This window comes from Molothrus ater, chromosome 4, assembly GCF_012460135.2.
Source record: "Molothrus ater isolate BHLD 08-10-18 breed brown headed cowbird chromosome 4, BPBGC_Mater_1.1, whole genome shotgun sequence".
NCBI lineage: Eukaryota > Metazoa > Chordata > Aves > Passeriformes > Icteridae > Molothrus > Molothrus ater.
In genome coordinates, this window is record NC_050481.2 from 66,051,592 (window position 1) to 66,071,020 (window position 19,429).

The 19,429-nt window shown below is 39.1% G+C and overlaps 1 protein-coding gene across 6 annotated transcripts in view; it reads left to right on the plus strand.

Moving 5' to 3' along the window:
- CTBP1 (C-terminal binding protein 1) overlaps positions 1-19,429 on the plus strand; it is a 182,988-nt gene that overhangs the window by 151,033 nt on the left and 12,526 nt on the right. For all 6 annotated transcript variants that reach the window (XM_036381728.2, XM_036381727.2, XM_054514567.1 and 3 more), the window contains exons 3-6: positions 4,332-4,476; positions 8,292-8,498; positions 14,535-14,749; positions 18,597-18,727. In XM_036381728.2, coding sequence (XP_036237621.1) covers positions 4,332-4,476; positions 8,292-8,498; positions 14,535-14,749; positions 18,597-18,727 — 698 coding nt within the window. The remainder of the gene's footprint in view (positions 1-4,331; positions 4,477-8,291; positions 8,499-14,534; positions 14,750-18,596; positions 18,728-19,429) is intronic.

The following is a 19,429-nucleotide window of genomic DNA, read 5'->3' on the forward strand; positions in this document are numbered from 1 at the left end:
AAGTCTGTTGGTGACACTGGAACATAATTTTTTTAGAGATGACACATGAAATTTCAAGTCCAAGAAATGCAACACTTTGTAATTTCTAGAACTGGATTAAATACAGCACTTTCTAGTGATGATTTTTGTTTTTAAGATGAAGAGTTTGTCATATTCATCTTGTAATTTATAGGGTTTTTTTTGTCTCTGCACTAAAGTATTTTGGCATTTCATGTACTGTGTTATGTTTCTGTGCTCTGGATTTGATCCATGAGTGTCTGGGATCAGCCTCTCATAGTCAAATCTAGAAGTGTCTTGAGATGCTCCAAGAAGAGAAGGCCTTGCTGTTTAGTTCTTAGCATGTTATGATTTATGTTTTTGTAAAAGTAAGCAAGATGCTCAGAGTTCTTCCCCAAGTAATGAGATGTGTGTGTCACAGTGGTGACTTTGTGATGTTCAGCATGATGGTTAAAATAGTGTGGTACTGAAAGAAAGAGGAAAAAAAATGTAGATGGGGAAAACATTTAGAAGGACTTGAACCTTGGATAATCAGTACTCAGGATTTGTTGAATTCTTGGAAAAAGAAGTGTCTCCTACTACTGTGTCATGTGTTCCCTGAGAGCCTTGCTGACCTGGCATGTTGTGAAAGCAGAGTAGTCATTTTGAGCATGAAGAACAGCAGAAAGACCTGTCCAGGCTGCTGTGATGGGAAAAGCTGTCAGCTCATGGAATAGGGAATGGAAAAGACTTGAACAGTGAGCTCTAGCTTCAGCTGGGAGGAAGTCTGAAGGCACAGAAATCAGGCAGGTGAGCTCCATAATAGTTTGGTAACAGAAGGAACCCAATTCATGTCCCCTGTTTCAGCTTTTGCCTCGGATCCTCTCTTCCCAGCGGGCACAGTTGCAGTGTGATGGAAGCAGGAGTGGCTGTTGGAGGAGCACAGCTGACTCTGCTCATTTTCTGTCAGGTTTTTCCATTGCCTTTCCTTGCAAGAAATCATCAAAGAGCATGGTCTGTCTGCCACATACTCAGGCTGGTCTGGAATTTCTGCCTTGCCTGCTATCTCACTCACAAGTTTGGTCTTCTTGTAATAAAATTGTTCTTGAATTTGTTAAAAATTATGTTCATTATGGAAAATGATGGAGAAAAATCACATATTCTCTCTGATTTTCTCAATGCTTCCATCCCCTTTGTTAAATCATCAGTGAATTACTTCTATGCACAGTTATTTTTTTTATAAAGATCATTTCATTGTCTGGAATTGTTGATATTTATGCTGGATATCAGTTTCCAGGGTTATATTTTACTCATTGAAAGACTTGTCAGACTTCCTTGTCTGCATTTAATGTATGTAATGACTGAGAATATAATTTATGCAAATAATTCCAAAATACAGAAACTTTCACTGTTTTTTTTTTTAATCTAAATGGCATTATTAACATTCACCAGTGCTGGATGTTTCTAACTTCAGATTTTCTCCTATCATTTTATGCCTTTTTGGCATATTTCTATCACATGTCCAGTAGCAAAAAGCAGTAACATAATTAAATTATCAAATTATGTGACAAAACACACTTGCAGGGTATTACATTTTTAGCAGTGGATTTCCTTGCTAACTAGCCCATAATCCTAGGAGAGGCTCAGTCACTAAAAAGAAATTCTAAGTGATTTGTCACTTGCATTTGCTTGTTCCATATCCCATGTGATGGGTAAATAACTGCCTGTGGAAATGGCTAGTGTCAGCATTAAGCTATAGCTAGGAAATATTTTCCCTTTTATTGAACACATTCCCAAGCTTTCCAGTACTTTTCTGTCTCCTCCTAGTGCCAAGCCATAACCTAGATGGACCCAAAAAATGTGTCATAATGGGTCCACACCAGTGCTCTTAGAGTCCAAATGCCAGTCTAGACTGGCTGAGTTAATAAAATATGCATGGTTATAAAATGAAAATCTGCTTCCCAAAGTGAATCACTGATACTAAAACACAGATGTCTGAGCCAGTTCAGCTGTGCTTTAACCCCTGCTGGATGAAGTCCTTCAGGCAGTGGCAGATCTGTATCCCCAAAATACACCCACCATGGGCCTTTTCCAGTCTGGGAGAGGCTCTGGCTGTCACAGAGCCTTGGGGGTGTGTCCTTGCAACTTCTGAGCTTCAGTTTCTGCTTATCTGGCAGCTGCACAGATGATGGTTTCTCCTGCAGCACAGGCATCCAGAGCAACCCTTGGGAGGGGTGGGGGAAAATGAGTGATACAGCACAGAATAGGGGACATGGCTTGGTGGAGATAGCCAGGATATCATAACTTGACCTTGAGGCTTGAAGCAACAAGTGCTGCAACTGAATTTGAAGACATTTCCACATCACTGAGGTTGGGAGATCCTTGAACAATTTTATTTCAGCATCTAATGGGAGCAGAAATAACCTAAGGGCATTTTAGGTGGGCTTTCTGATCCTAAGAGGGACTGTTTCTTGTGTAGGATACCTCAGGCTTGGTCCATGCCAGCTGTAATGGTACTGGAAAAGCAAACCCAAAAACTGTGTTGGGTTTTTATTAGCCCTGTGTAACAGCTCAAGGTAACACATTCTGGTGAGTGCAGTCTTTCTGACTGGGAGCTGCTGGATGTAATCTCCAAAGGACTTGTTTGCACCATTAAAATCAAGGAGTTTTGTGTGTGTGTGTAATCATTTTATAAGATCTGAGCCTACAGCTGGTCTTTGAATTATGTTGTAGCTGCATTCTTGAAGGATGTGTAATTTGTAATTTTTTTGCAGTTCTTACTAGTAAATGCAAATTCTGCTCAAAGGAATCTGGTCTTTATCTGAGTTAGAGCTGAAGTTCTCAGTCCAGAAACAATGTTGAAATAACATAAATAATTTTGTGAAGTATTGAGTAATAAGTGCTTTTCTTTCATTTTTTATGGAGTTTGATTTTATTTTCTTTTAATTTTTTTCTTTATGTATTTTTAAACACTGTGCAGATCCTGGGTTCCAGCAATTGTAATCTTCTGTGGGCAAGACTCTGATTTGCTGCAATGGTTTTTTTAAAAATTATGTATGTTGATTATTTTTACTGACCTTGCATTACACTAGGAAATGCTCATATGAGCAGAAATAAGTCAGATGACATAATCTGTGCATGTACCAGACTCAAAAGTCTGAACAAGAAATTTAGAGCCTCTGCAGAACTTCTGTGTGAAGTGTGTCATAGGAATCTCTTGAAGTCATTACAGCTGGCTTAGCTGCTGAAATGATTTGTGCATGTTTTGTGTCTTGTAGAACCATTAGGATATTAGCTAGAGCATTGAAGGTGCAAGCACAGGGAAGTATTTTGAAGAAGTAAAATCATGCAATTTGCAGATAAAGAGGAAAATACTTTCAGCTGTCTGAAAAATAAATTGATATCATCTGTGTGGGGTGCAGTGTCACTGTTGGGTAGCAGAATTCAAAACTGCTGGGGCAGGTCTGGCTCCATTCTCCACACCCCTTCTCTTCTCCCTCTCCTTATACACACCTCTTCCTTTTAAGTGCTGCTGTGTAGGTTGGATGCACTCTAACATAATTTAATTTGTCAGGGGCTTCTGACTGTCTTTTATTTTTGCTTTTTTGGTGCTCTCATAAGTTTGGAGGTTTTTTCTGCAGCATTTTTACTTTCATGCAATTTCTTATGTCTCAGAGGCTTTGGATTTTCCTGGATAATGTCAAGTTTGGCATCTCAATACCAATTTATGTGACATCCAGTTTTCTGTCAGTGAGAGTTTATTTGCAGTGTCAGTGAACTGAGGGGCAAACACTTTTGGTTTTGTGTGTGAAGTGACCAATTTCAGTCTCTGTTGTTGAAGGAGTTTGTGATCACTGAGTATTTTCTGTTCAGGTACATTCTGTTCATATTTTCTGTTCTGTTCTGTCCAGTGGTTTAATAGGGCAGTGAATGCCTGTATAGAGATACTGCTCTGTTGCTCCATTCAAAGCTGAATATCAGCTGCCTAAGCATAAAATACTCACTGTTTGTGGGGAGTGTTTGCTCTGTGTGTGCAGATGCAGTCCAGTGGCACTTGTACTGGGCTTGGTATTGCAGAGCATTTCCTGGGCATTGAGGAGAGCTTTCCCTCTTATTAAGAACACAAGTACAGATCATGTAGTTCTTTTGAAGCTGATCCCAACATGCTAAAATGGAGACTTCAGATGAAAGAGACTTACCAAGAAATATTTAGAAAAGTAACCTGTTAAAAAACCCCTGAATCTGTATTTAATGCTTTTAGTGTCTTTTATACTTGAGAATATGTGTATGAGATCAAACTGAGATTCTGTGGAAGCAAAAAAAAACCAACTTTTTTTTCTTCATTTTATTTCTAGGTACTAAATGAAGCAGTGGGTGCCCTGATGTATCACACTATAACTTTAACTCGTGAAGACTTGGAGAAATTTAAAGCGCTTCGAATAATTGTCCGAATTGGCAGTGGTTTTGATAATATTGACATCAAATCTGCTGGAGATTTAGGTATGGCTATTACAGACTTTATTTTGCATCTTATACTTGCCTCTAGAAATCTGATAGCATCTAAATCTTTGTATTAATGTTTTCTCTGTATTTTATACTAGCATCATATGTAAGCTGTATAATTTTCCCATCAGAGTATAAAACTCATTATGGAGATACTAGCATTAGTTAATTAAGTGATAATATTAACAGCTTTGTGGCAGGATGACAATCTGCCTGCTCAGTATAAACCCAAGGAGAAAGGCCATAATTTTTCATCTCTTTCTTTTTTACCCCAATTGTATATTTTAACTACTACTGCTGTAATCTAATTACAAAATATAATTCCATCACTGTGGCATACTACTTCTGTTTGAATAAAAAATGAGATCATTATCAACTGTCTGAGACTTATTTATGATGCATGAGACTTAGTACTAAACCAGTCCATAAAATAGAAATACCAGTTTTATAGGAGAATCGGTTTTTGCTTCTGAATAAATTCAGCTACTGGAACTATGAAGAGATGGTGCTTGATGTTTGACTGTAAGAAAAGCAACTATCTAATCTGTGCTTTTCTTACTTTAATTTTAAACTATCTCCTACCTGCAATCTAAAGGTCAGGTCCTACCACTTGGAGTAAAGATTTTGTTTCTCTTCCAAGATTGTGGAGACCAGTGTGTTTCCCATTCTGCTCTGGAAAGATCTTGGAAACATTTATTTCAGTCTGGCAGTGCTTAGTCCTAGCAGTAGCCCCAGTGATGTAGTGAGGAGCTGTAATGTGGTCTGTTTATCAGCTAATGGTAAAAAAACAACTCACCTCTTGTATTGGTGGCAGGGCCTTAACCACTCCTTGCTGAGTTTTATAAAGGTCAGGGCTGCAAGTGTGCAAGGCTGTGTTTTGCCTGCTTTAACTGGTGCCATGGTCAGACATGTGTTGTGAGCCTCAGAAAACCTGTGTGTGTGTGGAGAGATTGGCCTGGGGTAAAATCCTAGATCAAAAGCCAAAATGTAGGTGCAGATCAAAGGCTTAGACCAGTCAGGAGCCCAGTTTGTGGAGAAAATCCCTGAGAAGAGGAAGATCTTTGAAGGTTTGCTGGCTGTCTCTTCTGCAGGTCTCTATGCTGGATTGTAACCCAAGTTACAAACTATGTGCAGCTACATAATTCTTCAAGCTAGAGTACACAGCAGATCTGGGAAATTCTTGTTCATATGAAATGCTAAATGGCCACCTTCCTCATCATTCAGTTCCTGTCTTGTGATCAGACTGAGTTATAAAGTTGAGGGTCCAACCTGTTTGTGTATCATTTAATTTACAAAATATTATTGTCCACTCTGTCAAAAGCCAGTAAATGGTAGAGGGATTACAGTAAAATCTCTGATTGTAATATTAAGTTTGGGTGAAGTGGCTGGGATGAAACATTACTGAGACAAAGAGCCTTCCGTTAGTTGAACTGGTGTAAGTAATACAAATCTTAAGGAGGTAATGTGAGAGTGATCTGCTCTTTATAAAAGGCTTTGATTTGCATTTGAAATGTAGATTTAGACCAGAGTCCAACATATTCCTGAAATTCTGTAGTAACTTTTTCAGTTATTTTTCACAGAGCTGGCACGTTGGGTTGTTACCAGCTTTTCCTATTAAGCATTATTTTATATTAGCACTTTTAATCTTCTTACAAAGCATGAAAATATGTGTTTCCTGGATAAAACATGCTTTTTCTGCACTGTAGCTGGATGCCAGTGAAGTGGGAGCCCAGGTAATGTCTGTTAACTCCTGCAATTTTCAGCATTGAAACTGTGCAGAAAATCACTGAAAGCAGGAGGAAAGGGAAGGGAGCATTGATCAGTGGATATGAGATGAGAGTGTGCTGTCTTTTCCCATGTGAAATATCTCTTCATTTCCTTGCCTCTCTCTTGCTGCTTTTTGTGGTTTGCTATGTCTCTGCCTTTCAAAAATGAGTGCTTTTAGAGTTGAAGAAAAATTGAGAAAAATAAATTCCTGCTGTTCAGGAGAGAATTTATCTGACTTTTGTTCCCTCAGTTTCCTAAGGAAACCTATTAGGGAAGAAGGTATATTGCTCTTCTTCCCAAATACATAATATAATTCTTTAAGCTCCTTATAAAGCATAATTTTGTTGATGGCAGCTATTAGGAGACACATTTATTTAATTTACGTTGCCATCTAAAACCTGCATTGTTGCTCCATGAAAAAGACTTTTTTGTATAAACAAATGCAAGTGTTTAATATGAGGTACTTAAAAGGATGTTATTTTTCAGTTTTTCACCTCTCCCTCCCAGTCAAGCTTTTTTCCCCATTTTAAAAATGGTGAATTTCCTTCTACCATTGATGTTAGCAGGATGCTAAGATTAATATTCCAGCAAATGATGCTGGTATATCTTCTTGTAAGTCTTAAGGGCAGTGACTCAGCAGACAGGCTCATCTCTGCAGCAGAGGAAAGAAAAATAGTTCTCTAAGTACCCTGTGCAGGTTTTCAGTGATGTAGAGAAAGCTGTAAAAAAGTACTGGGCAGCAGAATAAAGACATTTGAATGTAAAACATAGATAAATATAGTATGAGCTTATTATTTGTCATATTACTGTTGATGCTGGTTTTGAAGAGAATGTTTATTCTTCTTCTTTGCTTCCTGAGATACTCTGGTATTAGCTGAGGACTTACTGAATATCTAGTTATGTAAAATCCCAAACAGTAAAAACAGTTCTTGGGTGTTTTTAGGATACAAAACACTTTTTTTTCTTCTCCACCATGAAATTATACTGTGTGCTGTTTGTTGTCTCAGTCAGCAGAACTGAGACACAAACATTGGTGGGAGCTGGTGATTAGAGAGAGAACATGCAGTACATGGAAAGACTGAAGAGAGACAAGTCCAAAAGGACACAAAGTTTTTCAAGCATTTTGCTTAACTACTGTCTATTGAGTACTGGAAGGTAAAAAGCAGAATGGGATAAGTTGCATGTAATTACAATCACTTGTTGCTTCATCTGCTTTTTGAAGTAAAATAGGCTTATTGTGAGTCTTGAATCAATAATCCACCTTCCACAGTTTTCTGTGGCTGTAACAATTTAGGCTGCTTGATGTTATGTTAGTTTCAGCTGGTGACTTCTCAGCTGTTAGGAACATGGACTTATTTGGCATTACCTTTGCATGCCATGCAGAAGCAGATCTTGCATTTTCCTACTGATGATTAGATGGGTTCCCTTTAATGTGGGGGACCAGGAAAGGACTGGGATGTTGTTTGTTGTAATTCTAAAAACCCCTGTGCAACATGTAACAGATTGTCCTTTCCTGTATCATGATTACCTATACTGAATTACTAACAGTCATCCTGTGAAGGCTCTGTAAGAGTTGCTGTCATTAGAAATTATTTTATCCTTTTTTAAACTTGCAGAGATAGCTTTTGGGAGGTTATTTGTCCAGTGGTGGAAAGCTAATTCTCACAATTAAACCTAAACTGTGATCATTGGCCGCACTGTTGAGAGCAAGGCAGGTTTCTCTGGGCTATTCAAAACACCAAGCTCAGTGGAAATGTAAAATGCTTACCATGTGACATCTTCAGTGCTTTCCTTCTGTGGTTCAGTGCCTTAGTTTGCAATAAATAAAAGCATGATAATTAGTAATAAAAAATCAGAGAAATAAGTTGGCACATAGTTGTCAGCTATTATGTCAGGTACTCTGCCTGTCATTACAGTCAGAAACTCAGTATTTGTGCAAGACATGTTGAAATAGGTGTGACTTTAAACCTCATGCTCCTGTATTGCTGTTCAATGGAAAAACTGAGCATTGTTGGCAACTGGCATCCTCTCCCCGCTGCCCGCAGGGATCGCCGTGTGTAACGTGCCAGCCGCCTCCGTGGAGGAAACCGCAGATTCCACCATGTGCCACATCCTGAACCTGTACAGGAGAACCACCTGGCTGCACCAGGCCCTGCGCGAGGGCACCAGGGTCCAGAGCGTGGAGCAGATCCGGGAGGTGGCCTCGGGAGCTGCCCGCATCCGAGGGGAGACCTTGGGCATTATTGGATTAGGTATGTTGTCCTCGTACGTGGTTTCATGCTCTTTGCTGCCCATTGCTTAAAAAAAAGTGAAGATTGAAGCTGTAAAAATGGAACATGTGTTCACTCCATGTCAAGCATTTATTCCTGTAGATTATAGAACTCAAATGTTCTCCCTTTTCCTCAGAAAACTCATTTTAATGTTCTCTCAATTCTTTGAGTTTCTGTATGTTTTTTTTGTATGGGGATAGAATATAAGAAAATAAAGATAGTGTAGAAAGTAATCTTACCCCTAAGGAGTTGGCAGCTGGGCCAATTATCAAAGATTAGGAGCAGGGCTCACTTTAACAGGCCACAGCTGTAAGCAATGAGAAGAAGAGTGCTATAAAAGAGTGGGGTGGCTGGGTGAGAAGGGAACTGGAGTCAGTTGGGTGCTTTGTGAAGAAGAAGGAGACAGTGCTCTGGGGAGCTGCCCATGAGAAACACCAAGAAGGTGTGGAACTTTTGTGATAAGGAGACAACAGTATGGAACCCCTGCAATAAGATGACAACATGTTTCTGTTGCCATATTGCCTACTTGTAAGAGGAGACACTGTCACTTCCCTTTTCCAGGACAAGAATCCTCCTACTTCAGCCCTGTTACATGTATGTTTTATCCCTTATCCATTTTCATATCTGGTTTTGTTTGGACTTTATTCCTTTTTCAGTTTTTTACATAACTAAAAAGTCTTTGCTTCAGTAACACCCTGCAGAGCAGTTATTGTGTGCATTTGATTGAGCTGGATCTGAAATTGTATTTCAACTCTAATGAGAGGAGGAATATATGCAAGAAATTTTGAAATGTTTCCAGACCTAATAAAATCACCTACTTACCTCTCTGAGTGACCCTAAATGTTTTTCAGCATCCAACAGATGGACAGGCTTGCTAGAGATGAATTAATTACTGTCTGTTACAGAAGTAGAGAAGAAAAACAAGCAAGTCGGTTTCTATATAAAAATTATTCAGTCATGTGCTTGTCTCTACACAGATCTGATAGACTGTGGATGTAATTGCTGTGCTATTCATCCACAGGAATTAGTAATATGATTTTGACAACAAGGCATCATATTTAAATGACTGCTCCAGTGACACATTGCTGTCAAGTAACTCCAGCCTCAAACTCTTACTTTTGGAAACTGAAAACAGCCTGGTGTTACATAGTGCTCATTTAAATGAGCATGCAGTACACCAGAACCATCTTCACAACCAAGAATTGCCTTTAAAATATGATTTTTAAGAAGTTAGTCATGAAGCTGCTTTCTCAAATCTATACTAATGTAATTATGCATCTCATTAAAACACACAATGATTATTGTGCTCACAGTCACAGCATCTGTACCTAAATCATAGATAGTTTGCTGCAGTGTTTCTAGAATGGAAATGCATACCTGGTTTTTGAAACTTTAGCTTTGGCTCACATGCAATGTGCACGTTTGCTGGAGATATCTGTGCTGTTGTCATTCAGTTTGGTGTTTTTACTGAACAAATTCAGACTTGAGATTAAAAAGAAAAAGTCTTTCATCATTGACTTCCTTAAGTGAGTTTTGCTGGTTTTGTTCTCAATGACTGAAAAGTTTAGAGGAATAAATGGGTAATCAGTTTGCCAGTGTGTGTATAAAGCTTTACAAAATGCTAGGTTTTGGTTTTAGTTTTAAAAAGCAAGCCTTTTGTGTGCATGTTACACTAAAAAGGCTAGTAAAAGCTGATTTTTAAGGGCACTCCTCTGTTGTAGTTGTTGTTCCTATCTATTTCCTACCATAGAATATTCAAAGAATACTAAATTGTAAAGTCACTTTTGAAAACTTCCACTCTTCCTTCTTGTGCATGTGTGTGAATAGGCACAACACTTTGAGTCAGACCTGTTCTAACAAACTCCTCTGAATCTATGTATTAATGAAGAGTAAAAATGTAGACTTAGAAGATGTACCAGAATTTCTCTGTGAGCATTTCAGGCACTTAGGCTGTGATGTGCACCCTTTTCTAGTACAGATCACTGCAAGAGGTTAGCTGTCCTGAGTTTCAGACTCAAACATGCCATACAACTAAAGACTTGTTGTCCTTAGGTTGTGTTTCTTCACTAGTGGCCTCTCCCCACATGTAGAGTTTGCCTCAGTTTATGATTTCGACGTGTCAGTGTCAGAAGTGATGATCCACCCAGATGCTATGAAGTGGATGTATTACACACAAAATAAACAGTTCTCATCATCTGTTGCTCAGCCCTTTCCTCTGTTTCTGTGTCGTGTCTCAGTTTCTGTTCTTTGTCCTCAATGTGTGTCTGAGATCATCTCCTCTCAACCACAACTGTGTTTCTCTGTTCTTGTCTTAAAACTCGTGGTCTCTTCAGCAGTGGGTTGATTAAATTTATCACTGCTGCTGCAACAGCTAACTGCAGACCTTCTTAACATCTGCTCCTGGGCTTTACTCTTTGCCAAAGAGAAACACCCTAGCTCTTGCCTATCTCTGTGCTAGGGAATGACTGTGTCTCCAAAGTTTCAGCTACTCACTTCCTTATCCACTCATCTAGCCAAGTTTCGTGACTCACTTGCCTTCTTTCCATCACCCACTCTCTTTCCCTCCTCTCATGCATATTCCTGCTTTGACACTTGGTCTGTCCTACTTAATCCTATTACTCTGTGTTCCTCCTTTAAAGTTAACCCCATCTCTCATCCTCTGCTTGTATAGAGCTTGAAGATAAGCAGAGACTCAACAGCATAATGCCTCCTTCATGTGCTTGTTGGAGCCTATCCATCATTGTTGTGTTGTTTGGTTAGCCCCTGAGCTCCTTAGGGCACAGCCTGTGCCTCTTTCTGTCTTTGTGAAGTGTCTGATTCTTTGAGCCTTACATAAATAATAATATCACATCATTTAACAGCTGTCTTTGTCACTTTTAATCTTTATTACTGTCCAGTCTCCTACATTTTAAGTGCTGCATCACAAGTGTGGATAATAAGTCCTGCATTTAAAAAAGACAAAAAAAGCTACCTTTTCACCTTGTATCTAGAAATATAGGGGTTGGGGTTTTTTTTTTAAGGAAGAATATTTATGAGCAGCAGCATGTAAGTACTTGGATGAATAGACATCTGGCCCTGGTTCTGCTCTAATGATAATTTTACAGCAGTGAAGCTGCACTCCCTTTCCCTTCCTTCTGAGTGAGAAATGCTGATGAATAATGACTAATGCATTTCCTCACCCAAGAAAGGTGAAATTCTTTTAAATAAATTTGTCTCCACATCACAGTGAATGTCATCACTCAATTTGTCTTTCCTCACCTGCTCTATTCTCCCAACAGTCCCACTGCCCTACCTAGATGCTTGGCCAAATTACTAACCTGTGTTATAAGTAAATAAGGCTTAAGAGTTAGGTGGTATTACTCTGCAATAAATGATCTACTCTTAGCAGTCCTACTGGCTCTCTTAATGTGCTCAGCAGGAAATGTAACAGAACAGCACTCTCCCCATTTCAGAGTTCTCCAAGAAGGAGGAAGAATTACCCATATTCTCCACTGCTGTTGCACAGGCAGGAAAGAGCTGCTAAGTGAAAGCACTTTTTCTTTCCATGGAAGTCTTCAGGCAGGTCATCATCATCATTTCCATGGTATCAAGGTCATTTTTTTATAAAACTTTGCAATACCAGCACAGGATGAGTGTGCATTGCCCAAGGGCTGAGCAGGGTCCTTGACCTGCAGCTGCTGTAGTGTCACCTCAGAACAGGTCATTGGCAGGGTCAAGGTCAGACACACCTATAAATTGGGATGTTTGGGTTGAGGGGAGTTGGGAGACTTGTGGTGGAGTTGAATGGATGAGGCTATAACAGGAGATCTTCTGAAATGATGAATGGACCTTGCTAGAACTTTGATTTCCTTGAAAATGCGCTTTTGTTGCTTTCTGCTTTTTTTACAATTGTATGTAACATTCATTTTCTGCATTCTTCTCACACTGCCAACTAATAAATTAAGTTTTGAGCTTAAGATTTTGCCCTCCCTGAAAGCAGCCTTGAATATTCATAACAATTTGATATGCTCATAATATAGAGTTGTCCCAAAGGTGGGATGCTTTGTGTGCTGTATTGTCCTCAGTGTGTTGAGGTAGGTTTTGAACCACCCCTCGTGCCCAGGAGAGTCTTATATAATAGAAGGTTTTCAGGAAAGGAAAAAAAGTCATAGTTTTGTGGTTGTTCTCTATGTTAGATAGTAATTTAAAAAAAAAATTGGCAAATTCCTTGTGTCCAGTTGTGTACTTGTTTAATGACTAAGACTAAATATGAATTGTCAATTGCAGAAGAATTCTATCCCATAAAATATTTGTAAATAGGATAATTCTGATTAGAAACACAGATGTGATTCCCTAGTGTTTCTGAAGGAAACTTCTGTGCCCATTGAAGAAGGCTTTGGTTTATTAGCCTGGGTAGGGTGAATGAAGTGTAGCTTTAACTGGAGAGGCTGTTGTAAGAGATGTTGCTGTTGTGAATCCCCTCAGGTATTAGTGTTGTAAAGAGTGTAAAAAAAAAAGAACAAATGACAGAATGTTGCATGTGAAAATGAATGGAGCTGGAGTAACAGTTATGTGCTTTGTTAAAAAAAAATGAAAAATATTTACAGTTGTGTGACTGATCCCTTGAGCTGTGAACATGCCAAAATTTGGAAACAATACAGTGTTTGTGTTGAAAATTGTCTAATTCAAATTTATAAAAATAGCCTGGAAAGCAAACAAATAACATGCATGCAAGTGTTGAAATGAAAGATTTTGAGGAGGATTCTAACCTGGTGTCCCCACAGAAAAGCAGACAGCCCCTGTCAGATTGATATACTGTTTAATATTCCAAGCACATCTGTCACTAAGCACTGCAGAATTGCTGTGTTCACATTAAGTGATCAGCAAAACCTTTCTTCCTGTGGCTTCTGAAGTTTATTCAAAGAGAAACTGAAAAGCAGAGGGAAATCCCTTCAAGCACAATTGGAAAGAGATGGGATTTCCCTGGATTGATTTGATGCTTTTTTGAACAAACTTAGACATTGCAATGGAAAATTTGTTGACTTTTTTTGGGTTTTTTTTTCAAATTAGGCATTGTTATTATGGTGTGTCAAGTGATGCTTTTGAAACATCTTTATCCAACATTTGTAGTATTCCAATGTGGATATCTGGTCTGTAAACTTCTAACTTGAAAAGTGTGTTAGTTCTCACTCTTCAAAATGCCTGTAACTCATTAGATGTACTCAGAGGTTTCTTTCCCCTCTCTGTTTACTGGTAGTGTGTCAAAGGGAAGTACACACCTCCTGGTACATGTGGGGTGAAGTCATGCCCATACAGCACTTCTGGGCACAGCTCTCAAATCTGACAGTAAGAGAAGAGGAGCAAAAAAGCAAAGTTCAGTGTCAATTCCAAGTGGGACTGCAGTCCTCTTAATTAGTTGCTATATGATCAACTGTTTTTATTTATCATTCAGGTAGCTGAATAAAATTTATTTTAAAGCCTTAGAAGACAGGATTCTTCTGGGCATTTTAATGCTGGAAGGATATTACTCAAAATGCAAGACAATACCAGAAAGGTGATTCCATGTATTGAGAATGGTTGCGCTTCAGATTAAACAAATTATCTGTTATTGCACCCATTTTTGAGGATTAATTTTATAGCTTTTTATTAAAGCCAGCTGGTTTGACATGGGTAAGGATAAGCCCTTGGCAGGATGTGCTCACTGGCAGTGGTGTTTTGCCATAAACGGGCCCAGCAGGCAAGCCTTGCATTGCAGATTATTGCAGATTACGTGACATCTTCTGGCATTTCACAGATCTGGTGACAAAAGGTGCAAACCTCCTGCTTTGTTTCAAGGCAGTGTCAAACAGCCCAGATGTACCATTTCTGGTCCCAGTGATGATTCTGAGTGGGATGGGAGACTCCTCCCTTTTCTGCCCTTGCAGTTGCTGCACAAAGCGTTAGGGTTTGGTACAAGGGTTCCCATTGGTCAGGAGGAGGCCACCTTACACCCACCAGCTGCTTCACATCTGCTCTCATGGCGTGTTTATCTTGTTCCAGGGCGTGTTGGGCAAGCAGTAGCTCTCCGTGCCAAAGCCTTTGGCTTCAGTGTGATTTTCTATGACCCATACCTCTCGGATGGCATGGAGCGTGCTCTGGGACTGCAGCGGGTGAGCACTTTGCAGGACCTGCTGTTCCACAGTGACTGTGTTACCCTGCACTGCAACTTGAATGAACACAATCATCATCTTATTAATGACTTCACCATAAAGCAGGTAATAATCTCTGTGGGTGCCCTCCACACCAGTGCTGGTTGCCAACTCTGTATAGCATTTATTTCTGTAAATAGGTAGATTCTCATTTGATAGAAATCTTTCTCTTCTGCTGCTCTAAGATCAAACAGGTCTATAATTGATTAGGAACTAGCTGGTTGTTTATGTATTGTTGCTTTTACTGTCTTTTTGGCTCAGTAACATTGCATTTGTGGAAATAATTTGCTCTTCTTAATATCACTGAGATTTAATGAAGTGGCATTGATGTAAAAGCACTTTTTCTGTGTCTTGTAGTAGCTCCTTCCTCTACATGTGTATTTTCAGGTAGCAATTCTGCCTTTCACTGTTGTCCCTCAGTTTGAGTTCCTTTGATGCAATTTAAGGATTATGACTAAATGGCTCCCCCCTGTGCTCAGTCCCGATGCTCACAGAGCACTTCAGGGATGGAGCTCATTTACAGCATTGCATTATTGGGAAAAATAATGTTTCTTGGAATTAGTACCAACTTCTCCATAAAGCTGTAGGTAAAACGCAAAATAATAAAATAATTTCAAGATCTGGGTGTAGTAACTGCTCCAATGTTGAAAAATTTGATAATAGAAGCCAGACACTTAATGAAAAAGTTTGACTCCAGCTTTAGTGTAGGTAACAGCCAGAAGTAAAACACTGATTCATAAGAATGAAGGCAACGTAGAGGAAAGAAACCCTAAGATAGAATAGTTGATTTGGCTGTTCTTTATATATATATATGTATATATTGTGGTTTTATGTGTTGGTAACAATGACAGTAGTGCTCTTCTGCAGTAAAATCATTGCTTGTCTTCTGAGAAATATTTTGTACTCTTGAACTTCAGAACTTACTGAACATGTTCCACAGTCATGTAGGATCATGGCAGAAAACTGACAGTACAACACACTTCTTGATTTGAGAGTTCGGGGATTTTGCAAATCCATCACAACATAAAATCAGGATTTGGGATTTAAAACTCTAAAAAGTTAAGAAGCTTAAAATGAAACCAAAGAAACCAGAGCTCTCTCACCCTGCCTTGAATATTGTCTTCTGCTGTATGGCTGGGTACATTCAGTGGGTATTACATGGTGAGATGTCTTTCCAAGCAGACATCAAACCAAAAAGCATCACACTGAATTTCATGGGACCACTGAGCATTGGCCACTTTATTATACAGCAATTGTGAAACTGGGGCCAGTTTACCACAGGAAGTTTGAGTGGAGGCAGAGAAATGTCTTGAGCTTTGGAGAAGGCATAGCACATTAATCAGAGAAACGAACAAAGGAAAACATGTTAAAATTGAGTAATGCCATCTGAAATTAAATGCCTGTAATAACCTCTGCACTGGAAAGTGTCTTAAGTAAGCATTTATCTTCCTATTTGTTATCCTTCATGATCAAAGCAAGGATTAATTAAAGTGCTAGATGATACTTCTTGCTTTGGGTAGGAGTTTGGGTGAGGCAGTCTGGATAGTAAAGTGGATGTGAAACCCATGAAATTGTAAGTCCTCTGACTGCATAGTCTGTGTACAGCATATTCTGATTTAGGCTGACAGATGTTGGAGTTGGCCTAGAATTTCTAGAGAGCATTGCATACCATTTTTGACCAATTCTGCATGCTCGTGTCATAACCAGTTTTTAAACAAAGTACAGAGAAGTATGGTGCATCTCATTTCACTGAAGTCTCACCCTGAATTTTGTGGAGTCTGAAATGACATACACTTCAAGTGTCTTTGAAAATTTGGTGCCTGTCTTCTCTTAAGTAACTTTTCTAGTGAATTAATCATTATTCTGTAAAGCCATCCTGCTTGTCCTTGGAGTCCCAGAGTAGCTCAGAGAAGTGTTTCAATGAACTTGTGCTCTTAAGAGACTGAGGTCATCTTTAGTTACACAGATTTGAGAAAAAACTGCAGTTTAAACACAATGCTTTTATAAAGCAGTTCTGCAGGTTCAGTGTAGGTGAATTTAACAGACGTCAGCAGTTCCAGCTGTGAAGCTCTTTCAAGCTTCCACCCATTGTTAAGGATCATCTCCAGCTGCATCCACCCTGACAGTTTATCATGAGTCACATAATTCATTCCCTCTAGAATGCATTTATGCAGACATGTTCTCTTTGATTTGAATGTGTCTTAGTGCTGGTTCTGGAGTTTTGTAAATAGTCCTAAAATGAAAACTCAAGCAAGGTTGTTGGACAGATTGGACAGAAGATTTTAGCAGGGTTCACTTTAAGTAAAATGTTCATGTCCTTCAGAGGGCCTGTGAATACACCAAGCTGTACTTACAACTCAAATTACCAGTTTGCCCAGAAATGGGAAGGGTATATGAACTCCCACAAGCCTTTATGGTGAGTCTGCACAGCTGTGAGTGGCTCTTGGGTGAGCCCACCTCTGCTGGTTTTGGTACAGTTCCTACAACTGACCCAGGAACTGGAGGTGCAGTGATTGTTCCCATAAGGAATCTCTTGTTACCAGACCAGCTTAAGATCCTCCCCCAGTTTCTTTGCTGTTCTGATTCCCAAATTAATTACATAAAGCTGAGAGAAGCATCCTTTTGTTCTGCTCCTGTAAGTGGAGTTTGGTTTTGCTGTGTGGATGGATCTCCTGTAGGCCCAGGAGTCTGCAAATGGAGAGAGGCAGGGCCACATTAAACCCAGAGAGTTGGCCAGTAAAATATGGTGGGTTTTTTCTTTATAAAACACTGCAAGCATGTGCATATTTATATTCTGTATGACCTCATTTAAAAAAAACAACCAAAACTGACTTATTCAAACCTCGTTGTTGTTGATGAATTTGGCATTTTGGGTCAGTATTTGAGTGTAAGGATCCATTTACCTAAGGTTTAGTCTGATGTGTAGGTTTCATGAAGTTGAGTTGGTGTCAGAATGCTGGGGTTTGCTTATTTTTATGTTGAGAGATGGAGTCAGTACAAAATGAGATTTTAATTTTTCATCTTCACCATGGTTTCTGCCCTTCACGTGCTTTCCTTCATGCACAGAGGTGTTTGAGACATCTGTCAAAGATGAAATACCAGGGTGGCTGGAAGCAGGATGTTGTAATTTATGTTTATTTCAGTACCATTTCTCTTATTTAAACTGCCACTTTGTTTTCAAGTTGTGGATGTATTATGGTGTAAATTGTTGTAGTTCTCCCCATACTGATGGTAGTGTCATCTGCAATGCTAATCTGCACAATGCACAGCACAGCTTCTCTCCTGGGCACACGGCGTTCTCAACCAAATTCATTTTCATGCCTTTTAATTGAATAATAGAAGGATTCTTTAGACCTTTATTTGAAAAGTCTCACAGGGGAGGAGGAAGCTGAAGTAACAAAAATAAATAATGCATACATCTACTGTGTTTTGGCAACTAAAGGGAAAAGTGTTTGAAAATCCAAAAGCATTGATTTTTCTGAAAAATTCATGTAGGCTTTTATTTGTGTGAAAGTTGAAAGCCACAAAATATGAATTTGTTTAAGAATGTGCTGTAGTTTCTGTCTCATGCAATTTCACAGTGAAATAAAAAGGCATAAAATGATCTGTCACTTTCATATGCACAGTTGTATCTTTTGATCATGTTACTGCACAATATCTGAAACAAGGCTTCTATTAAAAGACACTACTTACAAGAAACAAAAGGTTATTAAGTGCTGTGAAATAGCATTTTATGTTGGAAGCATCACATTTGATGGTACTTTCCAATGGAAAGGGAAGACAACTGTTACAGTTTAAACCAGCTGAATAGCCTTTGTTGTAATGGATGCTTCTTTTGAGTAAAAAAATAATGCCACAACGATTTTATTTCATTTATTTTTATTTCATCATTCTTGTTTTTAACTTTCCCTAGATGAGACAAGGGGCTTTCCTGGTCAACACAGCTCGAGGTGGGTTAGTAGACGAAAAAGCACTTGCACAGGCCCTGAAGGAAGGAAGGATACGAGGGGCAGCCTTAGATGTACATGAGTCAGAACCATTCAGGTGCTTTTCCTTTTCTTTTCTTTTTATTTTGTTCACTTTCTTATTTTTAAGTCTTAGTGCATGATACAATCAACAGCAACAAGTAAATTGAGTTTTCTGTTCATTTGGTAGCTAAATATTCCTTAGCAAAGCAACATGAATCTGTGCAGCACTGGACTAATGCAAATATAGATGGAGTTTGTGTATGTGGTTAGAGGTGAAAAAAGTGACATCCAAGATTTAATTCCTTAAAAAGAAAAATTAAACAAAACCAGTGGGTTTATTTAGTAGAAATATCAGGAACCTGAGTTCAAATCCTGGCCATGGCTTTGAGGAGAGTGCACCTTTGCCACTGATGCAGCTCTGGAGGCAAATGATGCCTGAACAGGGTCTTTCAAAGGCAAAGAGTTGAGATGTGGTGTGAGAAGTGCTTTATGACATCTTTCTGAAGGAAAATATATTTGTCCAGATTGCCTCTGCAGGAAAGCCATAAGTGTGTGAGAGGTTGCAAAAAAAGGTTCAGGAAGGCTGTCAGAGTGCAGGTTTTGTTTTGTTTTACCCTTTATAAGGGGAGTAGTAACTCTGCTGTCAGTAGCAGGGCTGGTAGCACAAGCCTGAGTTTTTGAATTACTAAGTCCAGAGTTTCAGGCAGTAATGCACCACTCCCCTCAGTGGCATTGGCATTGAGATATCAGCACTCCTCATCAAAATGAGCCTATTTCA